At 42.7% G+C, this 20136-nt stretch overlaps 1 protein-coding gene across 1 annotated transcript in view; it reads left to right on the top strand.

Annotated features, from left to right (window-relative positions):
- The first annotated feature begins 232 nt into the window (after window positions 1-232).
- The window catches only part of TNFSF11 (TNF superfamily member 11), a 31540-nt gene continuing 11636 nt past the window's right edge, over window positions 233-20136 (top strand). Inside the window, exons 1-2 of the mRNA XM_008534468.2 lie at window positions 233-701; window positions 6989-7156. Coding sequence (XP_008532690.2) covers window positions 480-701; window positions 6989-7156 — 390 coding nt within the window. The 5' untranslated portion in view covers window positions 233-479. The remainder of the gene's footprint in view (window positions 702-6988; window positions 7157-20136) is intronic.

The following is a 20136-nucleotide window of genomic DNA, read 5'->3' as shown; positions in this document are numbered from 1 at the left end:
ATGTATGTGAGGTCACCTTTCTCCTTTACCAAGGCACTCATCTGCACCTCCCCCAGCCCATCTCTTTGACCTCCACAAAAGCAGCTGAGGATGGCCCAGCGGCGTCTGGAACCACTGGAACAACCCACAGCCTCCTCCTCTGAGGGCCCCGATGGGGAGGAGACCGTTGAGCGAGACAGTAAGAAAGAGAGGGAGGGCGAAAGGAAGGAAGGGGAGCCAGAGGTGGGAGTGGAAGAGGCAGCCTCGCCCCGGGCTGATTGGCTCCGGAGGCCAGCCCTCTCGAAGAGGTTTATAAGAGTTGGGGCGGCCGGGCGCCCTGCCCGCTCGCCCGCGCCCGGGAGCCCTGCCCGCTCGGAGCGCCCCACGTCGAGGCCCGCCTGGCCCCGCGCCGCTCCTGCCTTTGGAGTTGGCGGCGGGCAGACGAGCAAGGGACGGAGCGAGGGACGGAGGCGAGCGGCCGAGCCAGCGGGCCGAGCGCCATGCGCCGCGCCAGCCGCGACTACAGCAAGTACCTGCGCGGCACCGAGGAGATGGGCGGCGGGGGCGCCCCGCACGAGGGTCCCCTGCCCCCGCCGCCGCCCGCGCCGCCCTCGGCCCCCCAGCCCGCCGCCGCCTCGCGCTCCATGTTCGTGGCCCTCCTGGGGCTGGGGCTGGGCCAGGTCGTCTGCAGCGTCGCCCTGTTCCTCTACTTCAGAGCGCAGGTGAGTGCCCGCCTCCCCGGGGCGCGCGGGCGCGGCGCCCCCACCGCCGGCCTCCCGCGCTCCTGGGAAACTGAGGCTGGCCGCTCGGCTTCGCTCCCCAGACCTTGCATCTTCAGGAAGGCAAAGTGACCCTAAAGAGGGAGCGTCCGGCTCGGGGACAGCCCGGCTCGGGTCCGCGCGCTCGCCTCTGGGCTCCGCGCACGCCCCCTTCCCGCAGCGCGCTGAGCCGGGCTCGCCCCGCCTGGTGCGTTTGAATTTCCCCCGGTGAGACAGCATTGGCCGCTCACCTCTTCTGGAACTGATTGCCCACTTTCCCTCCCCTTCCAGTTCTCACTTGAAGCTAAGAATTAACTGACGTCCAGTTAGGAAAAAGATTCAAGCGCCTTCATTTAGGCATCCACCCTTTCCCTCCCGTCCACCCCTTGGAGGATTTTGGTGTCTGGGGCTGGCTGTTTGCAGGGATGCTCCGGGCCACAGGGTTTGAGGGGCGCGCCCAGGGGAAGGTGCGTGCGCTGTCGGAGCACCAGTGGTGATGCTCAAGTCGCCAGATGGCCAAAGGACAGAGAAGCCTGGTCTTAGGACAGGGGCTCCGCTTGCGCGGGGTGAAAGAAGGAAGAAGGGCCCACGTGCCTTCTCACAGAGGTGGGCGGAGGAAGGAAGCAAGGTGTGTGTGTGCCGGGGCTGAAGTTCTCTCCCGGCACAGCCTCGCTACAAACTAGCGAGTAAGGAAGGCGGCTCAGAACTGCAGAGAGATAGTAGAAAGGAAGGGGTAAATTTGTAATATTATGCTTTCTGGTGGTTTATGCTCTTGTGTTTTCTTGGAAATTGCAGTGCAGTTGGTTGGATTCATTCAAATATTCTTGTCTGGTGCCTTGAACTCTTTCTCAGAGGAAGTGGGGGGCTGACTGTGCATTTTTTTTTTTATGGGAAAAGAGAGTTGGGTTTGGACTTCATTGGTTTTCAGATTCAAAGGTGATTACTAAACCAAACTGGATGCATCAAAACGTGGCATTGCTTCGGTTGTATGGGTTTTCGGCATGCACCACTCTTGAACTTCATTACTTGTAATCATAGACTCGTTGTTAAATATTCATTATCCACTAATTTGCTTTTTATAGAACTAGTTCGATTATCTACGAAAACAAAGCTAGAAATACAATGAACAATACTTTGGAAAATTTGTATTTGTATATTAATATACATAATCTTTACCTATTGAGAGATTTTTTTTCTAAAAAGACAATTTTTGAGTGGTTTACTTGCAACATAGATCACACAAATCTATATGAAAGGGAGGAAGGTTTTTCTCTCACTGGAGTCTGGTGCAGTCAAGAACGAGTGGTTTATCCATTTTCCCATCCAGCATGTTGTTTTTCCCTCCATTTAATGCTTGTGCATTCAGTGCCTGCATTGCTCATGACCCTATTAAATGCTGTGGAATGTGAGTTAAAAATGATTTATTCAACATACAATGTCCACCTACTGTGTGCATGGCATGGTACCAGGTAACAGAGGGGCCTACAACAAGAGAATTAAAATTCCTAGTCAAAGAAGAGAGCAGCATTCAGAAAAGAGACAGAAGATGTAGTACTTCTCTACTATCTTTTCTACCACCTTCGGGATATGGCATTTTCATAGCAGTAATAGTGAAGTGAATGTTCAGTATTAAAAGAATAGTAAGGAATCAATGAGTTCTAGGGGTCTGGGGCAGCTTGCTTGGCAGGAACAATGGAAATCCGTGTGGCCTTGGAGGAAAGAGTGACCTGCTGAGCTCTTATTACAGTTGTTCAGCTTCTCCTTAGGAGTTCTTGATATCAATGGTCTGGCTGGCTGAGAGATCTAGCCTTCGGATGGTCACTTAGCATAACTTAGTGGTTGATGTCACATGGATAATCATGAAACTCTCAAAATCTTTTTCTGAAGTAAACATGCAAGTTAGTAAGCCTAGCTAGAAAGTTTTCATTTGGAGAATTTAATGTCATCGGATTTCTGGATACAACTTTCCCAAATGCATGAAAATTGGGTTTCTCTAAGACTTATGCAAAATATATTAGCCATTACTCTGAACCCAGTTTTGCACTGCACTTTTAAAAGGTCATCTCCTTCAATAAGGAAATAGTATTAGGAGCAGTGTGTTCATAGGAACACACCACTAGATCTGGTTGCATTTTACTGAGTAGGGTGTCTATATTTGATGCCTGAAGGAGTCCTAATCATTTAGTTACATTCTGAAGTAGTTACAAATGAAATGCTGTGATGTCTGGAATTTGTTTCAAAATAATAGGAGGGGAGGGTTGGGGGTAGGGAGGCGGTTGCCTATACATGAAACAAGATTGGCCATGTGTGGTAATTGTTGAAGCTCCGTGATGGATACTTAGGGGTTTGCTCTACAATTCTTTCCACTTTTACATATGTGGAGGCCTTCTTTCACAGATCTAGCTAAGAGAATAGACTCAATTTGACCTGTCACTGATTTGATATTTTCATATCAGCTCCTTTGGCTTAGAACTTGGTACCAAATAAGAGAGAACTTTTTGATTTCCACTAAAGTTGTGGATCAACTACTTGGGGTTTCTGAATGCATTTGAATTAGAATGAAATTGTCTAGTATCAGGTAACATATTTGCAGTTTACTGTAAAAAAATGAGGAAAGGAGACAGTTTTATTGTTTTTGTTTAAAGGGGGTGGGGCGAAGACGGGGGAAGCTATGCAAATCCTCAAGAAAAAGCAGTTTAATTTAGTTTTAAGTGCATTTAAAAGAATGCCCAGAATAGTGTAAAAATTACAGTGACTTTTAAGAAATTTTTTTCCTCCTTAACTCATGTCTGAATAGTTAAAAATGAATCAGCCTCCTGAATGTTTGCAGATGGCCTGTGCCTAGGTTTAAAAAAGAAAAATAGTAGATCCAGTGCAGATCGGCTTTCCCCCCCAACCTTGCCGAAGAAAAAACAGCGTGTGGCTTGTGCTATATATTTACCACATAGTATGCATACTTCGGTTTACAGAGGAAAAAAAAAAACCTTCCAAAAAGTTCTTGTAAAATTTATGTGCATGTTTTTTTTTTTTTAACATCCACATAACCATATTCAAAGTTTAGAGCTTAGCTACAAGATAAGCTTTTCAGAAAACTCGAGCTCTATTTCCCTTTTAACTCCTGCCCCCCCAGCTCCCCAATATGCACCCCAACCTCCCTGGCTGTTTGTTACCCAAACAAGAGAGCAGTCACTACTGAAAATCTGATGTAGGTGTGTGCAGGTTGCCTGTTTGAAAAAACAGATAACGAAGTAGACAAATGTCAAGCATCCTGCCTCATTTAACCCTGCAAATGATAAAGTTTCAAGGAAGTTTCAAAAAAAAAAATGTCCGAGTTCATTTCATACGAACTACATCATCTGACAAATGCATTTTAAAAGTCAGTTTTAAACCAGATATTCAAGATTTATTTAATGTTTTCAGATATTTCTAGATACAATGAATTCATTTGTAACTCAGCTTGTGATTTTTTGATGCGTTTCTGTGTTCCTCTGTCGAGTGTAAGTTCCGTGAAGCTAAGAACTGCCTGTTTTGCTCACTATCTTATTCGCAGCATCTAGCCCAGTGCCTGGCATGTTTAATTTACTGCAAAAGCTTTTCAGGTAATTTGCAATGCTAGAAATATATCTATTTCTAGTTAACACGTAAATTATTATTAACATGTAGGTTATCTAATCAGCAGGGAAAATAGACTAGGGAGTATAATTTTCCAGTCATGCAAATTCTGTCTCCAGACTGTGTGTCAGGAGATAGGTTGTGGGGTAGGAGATACATTCAATCAGTCACTCCATGAGCATTTGTGGAGTGTGCAGCACCAATCCCAGTCCCTGCCCTGCAGCTCCTCCAGTGCAGAGACCACAGGAGCACCGGCTCGGTGTGTGTGGTTGGTGGGGGGGGGGGGGGGGGGGTTGGCCCCACATCGCCACACCTCTGCTCCTCCCTTTTCTCCTGGTGTCCCTTTTTCAGGAAAGGAGAGCTACAAGAGCATTGGAACCAGAAAGACATTTGGTTGTAGATTAAAAAGAAATTTGTAACATATGATCCTTAAGGAAACAAAATAAATGAGTATATCAAAATTAATTATGGCGGGCATTCATGATTTCTTTTGGGAAGACAATTGGTGACATTTTATGGATGTTTTAGCTCGAATATTACCTTCTGAAACAGTGATTCTTAGCTGCACATTCGAGGCACTCGGGAGATTTCAGTTGGCCCCCACCCTTAGGGGTGTTTATTAAATTGGCCAGAGGTGGGATCTGGGCATGGACATCTTTTCCAAGAGAGCGGGCGAAATCTTTGCATTATATTTCTTTGCATCAGATCATTAACCGTTATTAAGTGTTGCAGTATTTTTCTACTAATTGGTGTTTCTTGTGAACACATTTTTAAAATTGGCCTCGAAGGAAATTTGGAGTCCTTTTAAGAGCAGAAAATCTACATTTGTATACTGGATAGTTGAAAGCATTACTTCTCAAACTTTGATGTGCCTCAGAATCACCTGGGTCTAGTTAGAATGCAGATTCCCAGGCACTGTGCCTGGGTGGGACCGGAGATGCTGCATTTCTAACAAGCTCCTGGTGAGCCCCTGAGGCTGCAGGCGTTTGGACTACACATTCACGAGTGAGAGTATTCAGGACTGCTGTTGCTGTTAGATGATGCTTAGCTTGTCAGCAGAACGTGAGCTTAACCAAGTTTAGGGTCCCCAGGCATTTCCCCACTGACACCACATTGTTCCTTCAGCTCAGCAGTTTTCGGGTGGTGAGCCAGCGGAGGAGGCCTGTGCTTGATTCTTCTTTCTTGAGGTCTGAACCCAAGGACCCTTCATATCAGTTGCCCAGGCTTCTCTGGTTTTGTGGGAAACCTTGGCATAAGTTTGCTTATTTTTTAAAGTATGTGATTGAAAGCTTTCCTTATGTAAAAACTCACAAATTCTGATTTGTACTAATTATTTTAAAGAAAATATGAAAAATAAATATGAATTGCAAATATTTTTGCTTCATGAGTGATATCTCTCCCAGGATTATAGATCATCCTTACGTTTGCAAGACTAGAATAATAAAATTCATATTTGTGGGTGCACATTTGTTGAAGGGCTAGCATTTGTTTTTGAGAATTTCAGATACGGACAGAGTACTTTCCAGTTTATTTCTGGGGGTTGGTTAATAAACCTGCACATCTTTCTGATTTCTTTTAAAAAGATAATTAAACCAGGGAATGAAAGACTTGGTATTAAATGAGCTTTGGCTGTTGTAAACTTATGTATTTTTTCCTTTTTCACCTAGCTTTTACCTACTAATAAGCAAATGCCCATGAAGTACCTTGAATTTTTGAAAGAAAAGGACAATAAATTAAACTGTTATTATTAAAACCAGTGATGGCTAATTATCTCTACCCTTTTCTTGGCAGTTGAAAGCACTACAAAGGCTTAACAGATCCCCAGGAGAAGCAGGCAATTTAAAGAAAAGAGTGGTATTTAAGGAAATGCTTATGCTGGCACCTGTTTCAACCAGATGATCAGCTAATAACTTGATGGGAATATTTTGGGTGGGAGAATTCATATATTACGAGAATTTTAGCATTCCCCCCTCCAGCACTTATCCATACAGCGTGCTCACCCCATGTGACATCGAATATCCCCCAATTCTCAGGCCCCCCAACAGACGTCCCACTCCAGGTTGAGAACCACTGATGAAAGATTCAATAAAAAGGAAAATTATGCTTCTGGCTTCAGGATTTTTTGGGGACTAGGAAATGGATTTCTCTCTCCCTTCTCTGGCTGATTAAAATATACATTGATTAAGGAAAATGGGCAGGCAAACATGGTGGCTAAAGATGATGTTAATTTCACCTGACTTATGAAGGCTTCTTGCTTTGAATATCCAAGTGGGCTTCATCTCCCATCTAGCATGCTGCACTCAACTTAAAGACAAAAAGTTTCCTCTCCCTGCGCTGACCACACGTGATTTCCTTGAAGCCCCTCCCCTCTATGAGGACTTTCACGTTGTCAGATAACTTCGATCATTTCCCCGTGAATCACGTGTGTGCACTTGTGTTGTGGATGATAGTTACAACTCATGAAAATAAATTAGAAGTCAATGTTTTCACCAACTTGAGGGTAATTTTATTAACTGTTAACTGTTGGGAACATAAGGACGCTTGCAGGAATGAGTTCTTTTGTCCTTAGGTCACACTTTCTGAAAGAGCAGAATGATCCATGATAACCACTCTGACGTACTTACAACTTTTTTTCTCAGATGGATCCTAATAGAATATCAGAAGATGACACTCACTGCATTAATAGAATTTTCAAGCTCCATGAAAACGCAGATTTGCAAGACACAACTCTGGAGAGTCAAGACACGAAATTAATACCGGACTCTTGTAAGAGAATTAAACAGGCCTTTCAAGCAGCTGTGCAAAAGGTGCGTCCACATTGAAGCTATAAGTCAAGGGCCCTTGTGACTCTAGTAATACTGAAAATTAAAACTGGCTAAGTGCTGTTGACTTTGTTCTTTTCTATTGTAATAATTTATAAAAGAGCTAAAGAGAATTTTAAAAGGGATTAGCAGAATCCTATTGAAGTTGGTAGTGGTTGATTATGGTGACTGGAGAGTTTCATACAAATATTCTTTTCTTTCCTTTCTTTCTTTTTTTTTTCTTTTAAGAGGAGGGATTTAAATTTACTCTTGGAAGGAGGACAAAGATGGTTTGTGGTAGTCAGTGGGTCAGTTTGCTGGTTTGAATTCCCTGCCCTAGAAACCATTCCCTCAGTTCACAGGACTCTCTGGTAGCTGTTTTCTTTATATTTAGCTTTGTAATGGCAGGAGCCCCTATTTCACATCTGTTGATCCAGGGCTCTGTTGAGAATAATTGTAACTGGTCCGATTGTCATCTGTGGTGAGGAGGTAAGCGAGCAGAGCAGGAAATGATGCGGTGGGTGAGATGGAAATCCTACATCTATTTTCTCATTTTGGGGGGAGCTGGGTGAGAAGGGAGGAGATGGGGACAGAAGAACAATGACTGCTCTTACATCTCCAGTTGAGAAACACTGTAATAACTGTTTTACTTTCCTGGATATAGTCACTTGAGAATTCTGCAGCCTTTGAATTATTTTACTTACTAACTCCACCAACAACTGGGTAGAACCCAGAGACTCTAGTGCATGCACACCTTCATGCATGCACATGTGCGTGGGATTCTTGCATCCACTCATACATACATCCCAGCCTCTATTTTGCAACTCCCTGGCCTACCTCTGATCACCTTAGAGTAGATTCTAAAGCTCTCAAAGTCCTTAAATCTAAATTGAATTTAATTTAGATTATTTTTTGAAGATCCACATACAGGAATAACATTTTTTAAAAAGAGGATGTGTATTGGAAGTAGAGATAAGGAGGTGAAGCTGTTTTGTAAAATCAGCTAATAAAGGTTAATATCTGTGACACCCATAAAGTTAATATTTGCTATGTTTTATCAAATCTAAGATACCACCAATTTTCAACTTACGTGTTATTTCATGCATCACTAAGAAAGAAAAAAAGTGGACTAAAAAATTAAACATGACCATCATAGATTCTGGTTGCATTTTCATTTTAGCGATATTAAAATGTAAAACAAAATGTACATCATAGAATCAATGTACATATTGTTCTAATATCTATAAGAAAGCATATTGCTTATTGAAATCCCATTTTCATTATAATTACTGTCTAGGTGCTTAGTTTATGTGGTAGATGTATATTTTAAAATGTGGGTTTAAATCTGGTGGTCTTTTTATCTTACATTGTAACTTTTGAGGTATAGTAACAGCAATTCTGCTAGTCTATTCATATTTGTTGTTTTGTTTTATATTTCATTTTCATTAGTCTGCTTTTTATCTCATTTGAGAGGCTTATCTCTCGAATTTTGAGTAATCTATCTCTAAACAACTATTTACATGTAGTAGAGGTATTCTATTAGTTCAAAACTGACTCCCTTATTAAGGTAATTCTGGTTAGGTAAATGATTGTCTCCTCATTTTCTGTTTAGATCCACTCATATTGGACGGATATCCTTAAAATGAAGAGATAAACTTTTAATTTTATCAGCGTCCAGTCTTAGAAACTATCCCTTGGGTTTCTTTTGGAAGCATAAGTATGCAAAATCAGCCAAGATAATTTTCAAAATAAGTAATATTACAAAGGGCAGATACTATTAACATTTATTTCTGAGAATGCAGGAATGGTTCATCTTAACAGGTCAAAGGAGAAAAGTGTTACTATCTCATAGAAACTGAGAGGTGATCTACAAAATTTTAAATTTATTTCTCATGTTAAAAATCCATCAGAAAATAGAACAAGAGGAATTCTTACTGTTATCCTAAATAGCTCAAACTAAAAGTTAGCTAGTGATGAAAAACAGGGGCATTTCTCTAGAAGTCAGGAATATACAAAAGATGCCCACTGTCCGCATGCTATTTAACATTGTTCAGAATGTGCTAACTAATATAATTACACAAGGGTATGAAATAAGAAAAAATATATATATAAGAGGAGAAGGCAGAATTTGCATGTGATATTATTGTATTCTTGGGAAAATTCAAAAGAAACTAAAAGACTACAAGCAAAATAAAAAAAAGAAATCAGTTTGTAAAACTTAAGTAGTAAATACTAGTCGTTCCCATTTCAATCAATCATTAGAACATGAATGAAAGATTCCTTGCATAATTTTTTAAAAAGCCCTAAAAATAAACTTAACAAGGAACATACAAAGCTTATGGGAATAAAACTAGAAAACTCTACGGAGGCACTTAAAATAGGATTTGATAATGTAAATGCATAACTATACAAAGTCATAATCCATGAAAGAGAGCAGACACCTTAGAGTAGAATTTTTTATATGCATGTGAATATATGTGTGTATGTAATTTAATGTAATTCAGAATTATTTTAAATAAGTGGGCATAGTTTGAATTATTCAAAAATGGTACAGTGGGACAATTTGTTTAGTATTTTCTAAAAAGTGATAACCTTATTTCATATGCTAAGTGAAAATAAAGGCCGGTTAGAGAGAGTACTTGGTGGCCAGGCTCTACTCCCAGGCCATCCCGCAACACCTCTGTTGCTTCAGCAAACTTTTCTGCCCCTACCTGACCCATAAGAACTTCCCCACCCATTGTCCCATTTCCTTTGAGCTTTCTAAGTGACTGCCTAGATAGTATGGTAAACCAATTTGTACTTAAAAATGTTGATGAGTAATAATGGAAGAATTTCCACTATTTTAGGAGCCTTTTGGAGACAAGTTACCTCGTTCCAAATGAGTGACACTAATTATGAGAGATTCAGTACCTGGCAAGCCAGAAGGATTTGCGGGCAGACAAGAAGCGTCAACTGGTCTTGTCAAAGGCACACAGTTTTAATTACACTCATAGATTAGTATGACTCACAGGATGAGCAGAACTTTATTTCATTAATTTCACGTTTGTTTTTGTTGTGCTGTAGGATTTTACTTCTTATGCATGGGTGATAATATTACACACAGGTAATCCTTGTTAAAGAATGAGGAGCTGTCATGATATACCAATGTGGGTGTGGGGGCAGAAGATGCCATTTCTTTCCCCAGACAAGAGGATCTTTAGGAAGGAGACAAGCGTTATCCATACCTTATTGTTCGAATCTACCAATGTTTATTAACTGCACCTACCACGCCAGGCACTTTGCATAACTTCTCCTCTACCCAAAGACTTACTCTTCTCTTACCCTCACCAAATAATGATTTGCCAAATGTGTTATCCTTTGATGAGGATTATTGGTTAATGTGATGTTTTACACATCTTGCCAAAACAATCAGATTTCTCATTTCTCTTTCCAGTGCTGAAAATAGGATGGATAAGTAAGTCTGTATCTTAGTTTTAGTTCTGATATAGATACTGAGTGAACCCATAAAACAAAATTACATGTGTGGCTGCAATCATTATTGAGAGATCTGACCCATCTAGTGGTAGCAAATGCTAGACATAAGCACAATATCACATTATATGTGTGCAAAAGTGATGTTTACCCAGTCCGTCTTTGGTCAGACAAGTAATGCTGTTTTTTCCCCCTTTTTTGTTTGTGGCTGGGTTTTCTTGGCTTTTCTTCCCCTTTAACACAGAACTCTGAAAGCCTCTTAGTGATCCAACCCTACCAACCACAATTTACAAAGTCTATCATAACAGTCTATGACAATAAAGAAAACACTAGTACAAATACGGAGTCCAATTTATAAAGCAAATCTTGTTTCCAGCTTTGGCAGCCTGTCCGGCCCCTGCCAGCCTCAGGACTGGAGTGGTGAGCTCAGGCCTGAGCGGGGGCCTGCCCTCCACGCTAGAGAGGGCACTTGGCCCGCAGACCTCCCGGCCAGTCTCGGCGGAAACCCATCTATTTATGCACTAAATATATGTTCTGAGCACTCAGGGCTGTGCCTCTACGACTTTAGTATGCCAGGTTGTGGATTTCACGTTGGGTACCTGCTTGTGAAAAACCTCCTGAAACTTACTTTCAAAAGTATTTGAAAGAGTATCATGGAGGAGAGACATCAATATACAAATTACGCAGTCACCTTACTCTCCAAAGTCCGATATTCCCTGTGTTCAAGATGAGCCCCTAGGATGTAGGACGGAAGCACGGGGACTCACATGGAAATCTATTTTTTAATATTAGCTTTTTAAAAACTAGGTTTTTATTAATATTTTATAATGTACCTCATATACTGGAATGTTTTAATTTAATATTTAAATAAATAAATATGCACCTTTGGGAGCATTAAAATTCTTTTCCCTGAGGGAGCTGTACAATCAGAAATGTTTAGAGATCGTGGAACAAAGCTACAAGCTCTGTCGGGATAAGAACTACAGCCGTTTTGCTCATGTTTGAATATATCACACCTAATTGAGTCTCAAGAATGAAAGAAAGGAGCAAATAAATGATTGGTGACTTGCTGAGCTCTGTAAACTAATATTGCTAAATAAAAATGGGACACCAGCCAACTCATAAAACCATTCAGAATGTTATAAGCCTGGTTCTCATTTATCTGATGTCTTTTCAATGTTACAATTGATAATTATTGATATTATAACCTGAGGCAATGAGGCAGGTTAATTTTTGTTGAAGGTTATCTTCGTCTGGACTTCTCCCTTTAGTCACGTTTTCCTCGGGTCTCTTTACCTCCCCATGGCCTGTAAACTGTCTAGTGGCAGGCCTATAATATGAACTGAAAGCATGGTTCTGGCTTCTCATAAAAGTATGATTTTATACAACTCTCTGATTTCACTTCAGAATATGAAAAGCCAATGACGATAATGACTACCAATAAGTTATCTTGTTGGTGTGTTCTTGACTAACCATTGCCTGTATTCAACAAGCTTCTGAGCCTCCAAAGACTTACTGGAAAATGAGGGGTAGGACCAGAGAGCCATCATTATTGAACAATTAACTCTTATCTGGAATTCTTTTTTTTTTATTCCCTGGGGATCAGTACATATTTGGCCTCATCTCCTGCAAGATTCACAATGTAAATGCAAAGCATCCCCTGATATTAAGAATGGTGTACCCAAGGATTCACAATGCTTTGATCCTCAATGAAATAGTCACTGTTATTTGGTGTAGTTTAAGCTGCTGTAACAAAGAGACCCATCATTCAGTGAACTAAATGAGATAGAAGTTTTTTCTCTCACATGCAATAATCCGGAGGTGAGCAGTCTATGGCTAGCAGGGAGGCTCCTCCCTCCTCACCAAGTACCTTCCATCTCTGGCTCCAAGTTGGCTTCTCCATTTGTTGTCATTTCCAGACAGAGGAAAGGAAGAAAGGAAAAGCAAGGGCAGTAGCTGGGAGTTGAGATATCATCACTTCTAGTAGCATCCTATGGATTGGAACTTACTCTTAAGACCACACCTTGCTGCAAGGGAGGCTGGACAATGTAGTCCCTAGCTGAGCCGCCATTTGCCTACCAAAGCTTGAGGAAGGGGGTCTCCTGTAACTAATTAGAAAAAGGAGAGGATGGATTCTAGGGGCAATAAGTGGTCTCTGATATTCACTAAATGCTATTTAGGCAGGAAAGTGGGCTCACGGTATGAGCAAGAATTTTAACTCTGTGGATACACAAGTCCGTGAAAAAATTTCATGGTCAAGATTTTATTTTCTGAAGGCTAAAATGCTTTAGGATTATTTAGATTGCAGGAGAGAGAGAAATGTAAAAGTAGATTTAGAGCCAGACCTGATGGCCTAGTGGTTAAAGTTCAGCATGCACCGCTTCGGCAGCCCATGTTTGTCTCCCGGTTGTGGAACCACACCACCCTTCTATCAGTGGCCATGCTGTGGCAGCAGCGCACATAGAAGAACTGGAACGACTTACAACTAAGATATACAACCATGCACTGGGGGCTTTGGGGAGGAAAAAAAGTAGATTTAACAGCAGGCATCTTTTTGAGGACTTTTCAAAGGTCTGATTAGGCATAGGCATCTGTGATCTTTGAATAAAACTTGGTTGTCACTTGCATAGTTTTTAGTAGGTCTTGTGGATTTAAGAACATTAACTTAAAGCCAGAAAATTCATCAGATTAAGTGGTTGTTTTCTCCACATGCAAAGCTGATCCCTTAGAATTCCAATGTCAATTATTACAAGAAACCTATTCCTATTTTTAAAACTAAAGCACATGAGAAATCAATTAAAATTTGAGTAGATCTTAACTGCTTATGAAATTGTAATCATTGGAGTTGTTATATAGCCATTATTTCTCCTTTGCTTTCTAGTTAAACATACACACATACACACCAAAACAAGGGGAAAAAAATTAAACCCCATTCATTATCTCTTTGCCTTTGTATACATGAGTATATGTCCCAAGAAAGTTTCTTGTAAACCCACAAGGAAACTTGGGGTTTGGGGGCACTGATGTTCCCAAATCAAGATGTTAGTCATGTAGTGGTTTTCCAATGGGATTTCATCTCTGTTTGCCATAACAGTTTTGGGAACTGCAATTCAATCAACCCCAATCATATCTAGCATTTATAAAAGCTGTCTTTATGGGAAAGCTGAAGTATGACCCACAGAATTTTCCTACAAAACCAAGGCCATCTATTGCCTTTTGTCCAACAATAGGCAATTGGCTGTGATATGCTCAATCTCAGGAGAGGCCCAAGGCAAAAGGTAGGAGGGTTTGCAAGAGGGAAATAACCAGTCATCAGAGGTGGGCTTATCTTAGTGCTGGAAGTACTCCAGGATGGAAGAAAGGATATTCTGGGTTGACATTTTTAAAGAAACAGAGAACAGGAAGCACATGCCTGAAAGAGGAGCATCTCATTATGTGGCATGGGATCTTGGGCTAAGATTCTAGAAGTGAGTAAAACTGAGGGCCTGGGTTTCAGGAGAAGGGAATAAAGAAATGGATTGGATTGTGCCACCGGGAGTGGCTTATCCTAGGAGAAGTACAGCCTGTGGAATTGAGAGAAGGGTGGACCCAGAGCAGTGTTTCCCAAACCTACTTGATCTTAATCACTTGGGGACCTTGTTTAAAAAAATAAGTAAAAGGCTCTCGGATCTGTCATAGGGATTCTGATTTGGTAGTTCAGAGTAGACTGTGATTTCAGAAATCCTCTGGTAGAAGGGCTGGTCTGTCTTTGAAGGAAGGCTTCAAGGTTGCCACTGATATAGCACCTGGGACTAAAGAGGTGTTCTAAGCATCCTAAGAAGAGATGAAAGTCACTGGAGGACAGGAAGCCATTAGCGAATGAAGTGACTATATATGAGAAGTAGGATCAAGCCTGTCTGGTGTGGAAAAGGCGGGTCTTGGGAGTTGCAGAGAGCAGTCTGTATCTGAGGTGCCAGACACCAAATGTTTGCTTGAACTTTTTGAAGTTCACAGTCTAAGGAAGTTCCATTCTCATGAGGCTTCCTCACCATGGATGCTACCCCAGTCCTCAGTCTCTGCCCTTTGATAACACTAGGTGGTGGTGGTAGTAGCAGTAGGATTAAAAATAGAAGTGATAATTGTAAACCGTTAAGCTCATATTCATCAGAAAGCTCTGGTGAACTCAGAATCTCTTCTTCTTGGTGCCTATACCTGCTTCTCATCTGCTCCCCCTTTTCATGGTGAATGACAGCACCGTCATCTCCCTCACCCCAAACCAGAAGCCAGAAGATGGTCTTGTCCTTCTACTCACTAACTCTCCCTCTCACTTCCATCCTGTGTATTCTATCACTTTGCAAAAGCTTCAACTACTTCTCTCTACTCAGTGTTGCTACTGTCGTCACCTTCATACAGGTGTCACCATCATTTCTTGCCTGGATCACTGAAAGACCATCCACAGTCTCACTGTCTCTAGTCCATCCTTTCCACAGCTCAGTGACTTCTAAAATGCAATCTGAATATGTCGCTTCCTTTACTGCTTAAAAACCTTCTTCAGTGGACCCCTGGAGTCATGAGGGTAAGTCTGAGCTGCTGAACATGTAACACCAAGTGCTCTGTGTTCTGGAAACCCTCATGGCAATCTCAGCTCTCCAGGCTCATCACCTTGGGCGCCATCTTGTCACCCAACCTCAGCTTGTGCTCAGTGATGGCACCAGAGTGAAGTGCCAGAAGTTCCCTAACCTGGCTGTGCCCTTCCCCCTCTGCCTTCCTGCTGTGATCATAAGCACAGTGAGGACAAAGAGGATATCTATCCTGAAAACACAGCATCCTTAGCACCCACGGGACACCTGGCCCCTAGCAACTGACAAATAAAGATGGCAAGTAATAGGATATATTGGAGTATATGAGGAAGCCATTTTGTGTAAACCTAATTTGGCCTGACCTTGTCTTTCCAAAAGGGCCTGACCGAGGCCGTTGAGCATGCATTGTATATCTGCTTTAGAGATTCCCTATGGCAAGAGCAAAAGGCCCTTGAGATAAAGGTGCAACTTCTCTCCCCCTCCCAATGTTGGCATTTCCTTAAAGATTAAGCATCTTTCTTTAGGCTGGGAACCGAATGCAGCATTCATCTGTGACCCCCCAGCCCGAGGCAACACACCTGCCACCCCGCAGTGTTCACTAAGACAGCAGACCTATCTGCCGTTTCCATCAATCGCTGTGCTGACAGAGCAGCCTCGTGACTATTGTAAAAGGGACATTTCAGTCATATGTGAAACATACTCTTTGAGGGTATATAACCATCCTGTGTACCCCCACTTCTTTGGAGTGCTCTGTTCCTTTGTGGAAAGACTCTCCCGGGTTATAATCCTAAGATTTAAGCTCAGAATAAACTCACCCAAATTTTCATTTATAGATTGGTTATGGATTATTTTCATCAACATAGCCCTCAGTAAACTTTGTGGAATGGATGCATGAGTGAATTAGGGATCTTTGTGCGTGGACCTTTATATAGTCAGTTTAATAATTGTCTTTCAAAGTTCAGGTCAGGCATTACTTCCTGAAGGAGGTCCCCACTGATGCCCACCTGCCCTCCTTTGGGGTTAGGAGCCCCTCTCGTGCATGCCCAGGGCTTCCTGTAGGTGCCCTTGTCATAGATCACATGAGCCCAGCATTGGTCTGGCTCACTTGAATGTGAGCTTTCCGAGGACAGAGACTGTGTGATCTTCACTTTCTCTCCCTAGCGGCAGACACACAGTAGGTGCTCAACAAAAGTTTAAAGAACCAGTTTAATGAAGGAGTGATCTGTGCCCATTGCTGCTCTTGGTGTCATCGGGTGGCTGGTTGTATAATATTGCCAGAAGCTAGCCACATTATGAATGCCCAGAAAGATTCCTGAAGGGCTGGAGGCCACTCCCAAGCCTGATGTTTTTCCTGCTTCTTCCAGATGGGCGCGTCTTTCCTCTTTGGGGCATGAGCACATCAGGGACCTTGAGGCTGGAGGACCTTCACTGGTCACCCTGCCCCTGCCCTCCCTGGCCTTATTTGTCCACAGTGGCTGGCCTCGTTCCTCTGTTCCCCTTTGAGTCTCTCTCCTCGCAGTCAGAAATTCTTCGGGAGGGCCTGTGAGAGTAAGCCTTCTTCAGAGATGAGGCTTTGTGAATGTGACGGCTCTGCCAGTGCAAGGTGGCATTATTGTGCTTCAAGTGGCAGAAGAAAGCAGAGACCCGGTAAATAGCACAGCCAGCCCAAGAGGCCGCACCTCAGGTCTTCTGCCAAGCCCTTAGATGAAACTTTTTTAACGAGTACCACAGGGCAAGACATTTTAAAATTGGGCTCTTTATGAAGACTAATATTGCTGTCATAAGGCTACTTTATGAAACCCTGAGGGGACCTTTAACTGGAGCAGAAGCTTCCTCATTTAAACCATGAAGGTTAAACAATAAAAACTAATTTTCTATTCCCAGTCTAGCCATCGCACGGCTGGGAAAGCATCGCTCTGCTTTAGGAAAACAAGGGCACACTATTCTTCAGCCCTTTGTGGGTAGAGTTCATTATTTGTTTGCAAAGACGTGTCTTTTCCAATCAGCAGCCTCCCGTTGGAAGAAATGAGACCCCGGTGGCTCTCCTCGGAGGGGAGGAGGAGGCCGCTCCAGGTCTTGGTGAAGTTCTCCACTGAGAATTTTCAGAGATGGTCGTGGGCTAATGGCGGCCGATTCACTTAGGAGGCAAGGAGATTAGGGGTTTAAGAGCAGGATGCTCAAGTCAGGGGAGAGGTAGGATCTGTGTTGAGAAGACTTTGGCTGTGGGAGAATTCTTAAAATCGGTAGTATATATTACAAAATAAAGAATTTTAGGTGTCAAAATGTAAAGTCACAAAGTCAGGATGAGTGGTGCCCAGGCCCTATCTACCATCTACTCTCTCCTGCTACTTTCTGGGCCGCTGGACCCCACCCCGTCCCGCCAGTGGGGATGATGAGGAGCTGCCTTCTCCCCTTCTCTGGTGCTCCCATCCTCTCCCCTCCTGTACCCTGTGGGGCTCTGCCCCAAGGGACCTGGGCTGAGAAATGTAAGCTCCACTACACCTTTCATAAAGTGTATTGAGGCGACAGACCACTCAGTGGATTCTGCTCTTAAAGTTCTTTACTTTGAGGTGCTTTTGAACTGTCACCATTGGCTCTTCTTAAGGAACTAGAAGGTCACCAGCTCCATCCGGGTGCACGTAAAGTGTCTCCCCACACCCTGTGGGTTAGGTCTGTGTGAGCTTCAGGGGAGGAACAAAGCGAGAGGCTGAGACATCTATTTTAGTCTTGTCCCTTTAGTTGCTGCAATACCCCATGGGCATTCTTTCTGTACCTGGTAAACCAAGAATACCATAGAGGTGAAAGCTTTGCAGTTAAAGATGTGCTATGAAGACGGTAAGACATCTCTCCAGGGAGCAGTGTATGCAAAGCTGCATGAAAAAAAGGAGAGCAGGATGCTGGCAGGGAGACCCAACCATATGTAGCTATGTGTGGCTGGAACCCGTGGCCTTCTGAGGGTCCTTAGGGGTGGTGGGGTTTGGGAACGCTGGGGAGGACTAGCAAGAGAGCCTGGAGCCGTCACCAGGCCCCATTGTGCAAGGTCTCCTAAGCCCGGATAAGGATTTGTTCCTAAAGTCTGTGGGCAGGCCCTGGAGGACTTTAAGAAGAGAGGAGACATGCCCCCATGTGTCCTTTAGGATGCTCAGTCTGGCAGCGATGGCTGGGTTTGAGGAGAGCAGGAGCCAGGGAGAGGAGATAGGAGCCTATTGTAATCCCAGTGAGAAATGATGAAAGCTTGAAGGAAGGCAGTGGTACTCTGGCTGGAGAGGAGGGGATGGATTTCCGAGCTATTAACAAGGTGGAAGACTGCAAGACTTCTCTGCAGGAACGGGAAACCCGCTATTCATTTTCAGAAACAACCCATGTGTGGCATTCATGTGCTAACTCGGCTGATGAATACACTATTCTTGTAACTAGGTTGGAGAAGAATTACGAGAAGGGTATCATTAAGATGTTAAAATGAATGCATTACATATGTTAACAAGTGTATGAACCCTGTATTATATCTGGCAAACGGGGTGTTAAATCCTTGTTCAACCAGCCAGATGTCCCTGCAGCTGCCGCTGGTGTTGCAGAGGGAGGCAGCCACCTGAGACCCCAGCTATGAGCTGGTGCCAGTGGTTCCTGAAGCATCTGGCTGTACAAATTGCTGCTTCTGTGCTCTGATTGACAGGTACCACATGGGTCACACAATTCGCATCACTGTGCACAGGTGGGATTTTCAGTCTGATAAGCCCAGACTCCAGCAACTTGACCTTTTCAGGGAATCTTTATAGCTGGGAATGTCCTCCGTGGGAGCTTAAATCTATTTATATTATTTCGTAAGGCAAAAAAACAAAACAAACAAACAAACTGTAGTCAAACAAACTTAAGATCAATTAAAAAACATTGGCTCTTGAATTGGAATGTTATCAAAGTCTTGTTTGGGGAAGTTATCCAGCTGAATTTGCAAAGGCAGGCTTAGCGTTTGCTGTAAATTTTTAAATTACCTGGAGCAAAATTCCCATAACTACTCAAAGGAGTTGAAAGTACTCGTAGATGCTTATATTTGTTCTTGTACAGGACAATCCCTCCTAAGTGGCCCTGACTTATCAAGATTGTGCCAGTTCTGGGATGTCTCGCATTTCCCTATGTTTGGCAAAAGATCATAAAACATCTTAAAAGATGTTAAAAAGGGAGCCTGCTCCCCAAAGCCTGAAGACACAGTCCGCCCTTTTCATTTTCCCTATCACACTCCTGGGAACTGCGCTTCTTGGATATAGAGTTCAGGAAAGTTGAAGAGAAGCAGGCCTAGAGACCACAGTTACACAATCACATTGATCTTATGTGTACTTTCTTTCCTGGAGGAGAAATTGTGAAATCCCAACATTTTTCTATGAGTGAAATAAAAGTCGAGATTAAAAAAAAAAAATCCTATCGGTTGTTTTCTTGTCTGTTCAAATGGTACTCTGACAGCAAAGATGAAAAGTTAGTGCAGTCTAAATAGGAAAATACCACAATGAGAAGATTAAAAGAATGTTGTGAAACTTCCTCATCTCTATTGTTTTTAGACTTCTGAATGGGGGCAGACGACAGTTTTAAATTTGCAAAGCCCGGCTGCGGCGTCCCAGGCTCGGCAATGTCGGGCAGCGTCCACTAGGTGGCAGTATGTCAGAGGATTTCTTTTATCCTTGACTTGGCTGCGATTTCTTTGGCTGCCTACCAATAGTTCGGTTTTCCTTTTTGTCCTGTTTTGAAGGGTTAAATGAAGCTATCATAATTTAGTCTAGACCCAAATTATGCTTATATAAAAACGCATAAATTCTCTGGAAAGCCTACTTGTTACAGTGTGACCGTAAATAAAGTCATTCATTTCATTCATGTGAATTTTCTTAGTGACATGTAGGTAATGATCCTAGTTGTCATGGGTAGTTTATAGAAACCAGCGGGCAATTCTTTTTGTCCCTTCATGTAACA

The sequence above is a fragment of the Equus przewalskii genome, chromosome 16, assembly GCF_037783145.1.
Source record: "Equus przewalskii isolate Varuska chromosome 16, EquPr2, whole genome shotgun sequence".
NCBI lineage: Eukaryota > Metazoa > Chordata > Mammalia > Perissodactyla > Equidae > Equus > Equus przewalskii.
The sequence above is the reverse complement of the archived record's forward strand: the minus strand, read 5'-3'. Positions and strand labels throughout refer to the sequence as shown.